This window comes from Myotis daubentonii, chromosome 5, assembly GCF_963259705.1.
Source record: "Myotis daubentonii chromosome 5, mMyoDau2.1, whole genome shotgun sequence".
Classification (NCBI taxonomy): Eukaryota; Metazoa; Chordata; class Mammalia; order Chiroptera; family Vespertilionidae; genus Myotis; species Myotis daubentonii.
In genome coordinates, this window is record NC_081844.1 from 45,178,237 (window position 1) to 45,180,858 (window position 2,622).

The 2,622-nt window shown below is 44.7% G+C and overlaps 1 protein-coding gene across 1 annotated transcript; it reads left to right on the forward strand.

Moving 5' to 3' along the window:
• Positions 1-485: 485 nt before the first annotated feature.
• Positions 486-2,139, forward strand: LOC132234258 (zinc finger protein 82-like). Its single transcript, XM_059695296.1, has one exon. It carries the CDS (start codon positions 759-761, stop codon positions 1,506-1,508), a length of 750 nt encoding a protein of 249 aa, XP_059551279.1. The 5' UTR covers positions 486-758; the 3' UTR covers positions 1,509-2,139.
• Positions 2,140-2,622: the final 483 nt, after the last annotated feature.

A 2,622-nucleotide genomic window follows, 5' to 3' on the forward strand; every position in this document is an offset into this window, starting at 1 on the left:
CAGTTTGTGACTTCTTGTTTTTCTTTGGCAATCTTTGCCAGGTTGTCTTAAAGAAGAATTTCATTTTACTGTCAAAAGAAAATTACTTCCAGTTCTTTCATATGTCAAAATCCTGTCATTTCTGCAAGGTGTGGCCCATTGTGACTCAGGCTATGAGGTTAGGCTTGATTTTATTGTCACTTTCTTCTCTTCCAGCTACCTAAGAGCACACCTCCTCTGACTTCTTTCTGTGTGTCACAGTGGGTATTGTTACATAATTGCTTTAATGAAGAATGGGAGCTGTTCTATCTTCTTAGTTTCTACTTGTCAGAGGTAATTCTGCCACAAAACTTCTCCAGTCCCTAAAGGTTTTATTTGACATCCTGATAAATGGTGGGCTATTTGAAATACTTATTTAAAATAAGTAAATGTATGTTGATGGATTGATTAGTGAGAATCTGGGTCTCTTTTTCTTAGAGACTCTGTGGACTCTAAAAAATGGTGAAGAGGGAATATATGAATATTTCCTATATCTCATTGCTTTCAGTGAATATAAGATTATCTCATTCTTTTGCAGTGTCTCTATATTTAAAATTTTTTCGGAGAGGACCGAGCGTGCTGAGATCCTCGGAGAACATTGTCTTGTGGACAAGAACGTGCTTCCCGGGCTCGGCTCGGGTGCGGGGTGCGTGGCTGAGCGCACGTGGCCATGGGCAGCCACAGGACGGCGCTGCCCAGAGCAGCCCATTCCACCTGAGCAGCGCAGGGCGCACCGGGCCATGTATTCACCTGCCCCACCCGCCCTGCGCGCTGCCCCTCCCCAGACGAGGACTATGGGTGAGGAGGAAAGGATGCCAGCCACACGGGTGAAGCCCAAATCCCGGGCGGCCGTGACGTTCGGGGACCTGGCCATCTACTTCTCCCGGGAGGAGTGGGAGAGGCTGAGCCCCGCGCAGAGAGGTCTGTACAAGGACGTCATGTTGGAGAACTACCGGACCCTGGTCTCGCTCGGACTGTCCCGTCAGAAGCCAAATATGATCGCCTTGTTGGAGAAAGGGAAAGCACCCTGGATGGAGAGATTCGTGAGAAGACCCCGCGGCCTGGGAGGCTGGAGGGACCACAGACGCGTTCAGGTGGGTGCGGCTGCCTGCCCGGCGTGGAGGCAGGTCCCGCAGCAGAAAATGCCTGAAGAGAGATGTACCTCTGAAGCTGAAAGAAGGCGGCGCGGGCCACAGAATTTATCTGAAGAGCAACTATTGGCAAAACGCAGATCTGCAGCCGAAAGGAGCCGGCGTTATCGACAGAAGATGTCTGCAGAGCAGCGTGCCTCTGACACTGAAAGAAGGCGGCGTTGGCGACAGAACTTATCTGAAGAGCAACTATTGGCACAACGTAGATCTGAAGCCGAAAGAAGCCAGCGTTATCGACAGAGAATGTCTGAACAGCAACGAGCCTCTGAAGTTGAAATAAGGCGGCGTTGCGACAGAATGTATCTAAAGGGGAACTATTGGCACAATGTACCACATTAAATTTGAGGCTACACGTGTGATCATTTCTCAAAAAAATGAGCAGGTTCAAAAATTAAATGAAGAAATTTTGGATGTACTTGGAGATTTTCACACATATTTGAGTGATGATTCCATTGATTCAACAGATGATGCTGAAAAGGAAAATTTTCCCATTGAATTTCTTAGTAGTATTACTCCTTCAGGAACGCCGTGTCATAAATTAAAATTGAAAGTGGGTACAATCATCATGCTACTGAGAAATCGTAATAGTAAATAGGTCTTTGTAATGGTCCTCGATTTATTATCAAAAGATTGTGACCTAACATAATCGAAGCAATAAGCATTTAAGTTTCTCAATGTCTTTTCATAGCTTGAGAACTCATTTCTTTTTAATGTTGAATAATATTCCATTGCCTGGACACACCAGTTTATTTAGTCATTCCAAGTTGTGGTGATTATAAATAAATGTTTATTCCACAAATATTTTTAAATATTTACACTATAAACATATATGGTCAGGATTTTGTGTGGATATCAGTTTTCGGTTCCTTTGGGTAAATACCAAAAAGTGCAATTGCTGGATAACATGTTAAGAATATGTTTAGTTTAGTAAGAAACCACCAAACTATCTTCCAAAGTGGCTGTGCTGTTTTGCTTTCCCACCAGCGATTGTGAGAGTTCCCATGCTCCACATCCTCTCCAGCATTTGGTGTTGGCAGCGTTCTGGATGATGGCCATTCAAATGGGTCTGTAGTGGTGTCTCATTGTCGTTTTGATATGTATTCTAGGGTGACATACTATGTGGCACATCTTTTTTTAAAATATATTTTATTGATTTTTTACAGAGAGGAAGGGAGAGGGATAGAGAGTTAGAAACATCGATCAACTGCCTCCTGCACACCCCCTACTGGGGATGTGCCCACAACCCAGGTACATGCCCTTGACCAGAATCGAACCTGGGACCCTTCAGTCCACAGGCCCACCACGCTCTATCCACTGAGCCAAACTGGTCAGGGCTATGTGGCACATCTTCATGTGCTTTTCCGCCCTCCATACATCTTTGGTGAGGGGTCAAAATCTTCGGCCCATTTTTAAATTGGGTTGTTTTCTTATTGTTGACTTTTAAGTGTTCTTT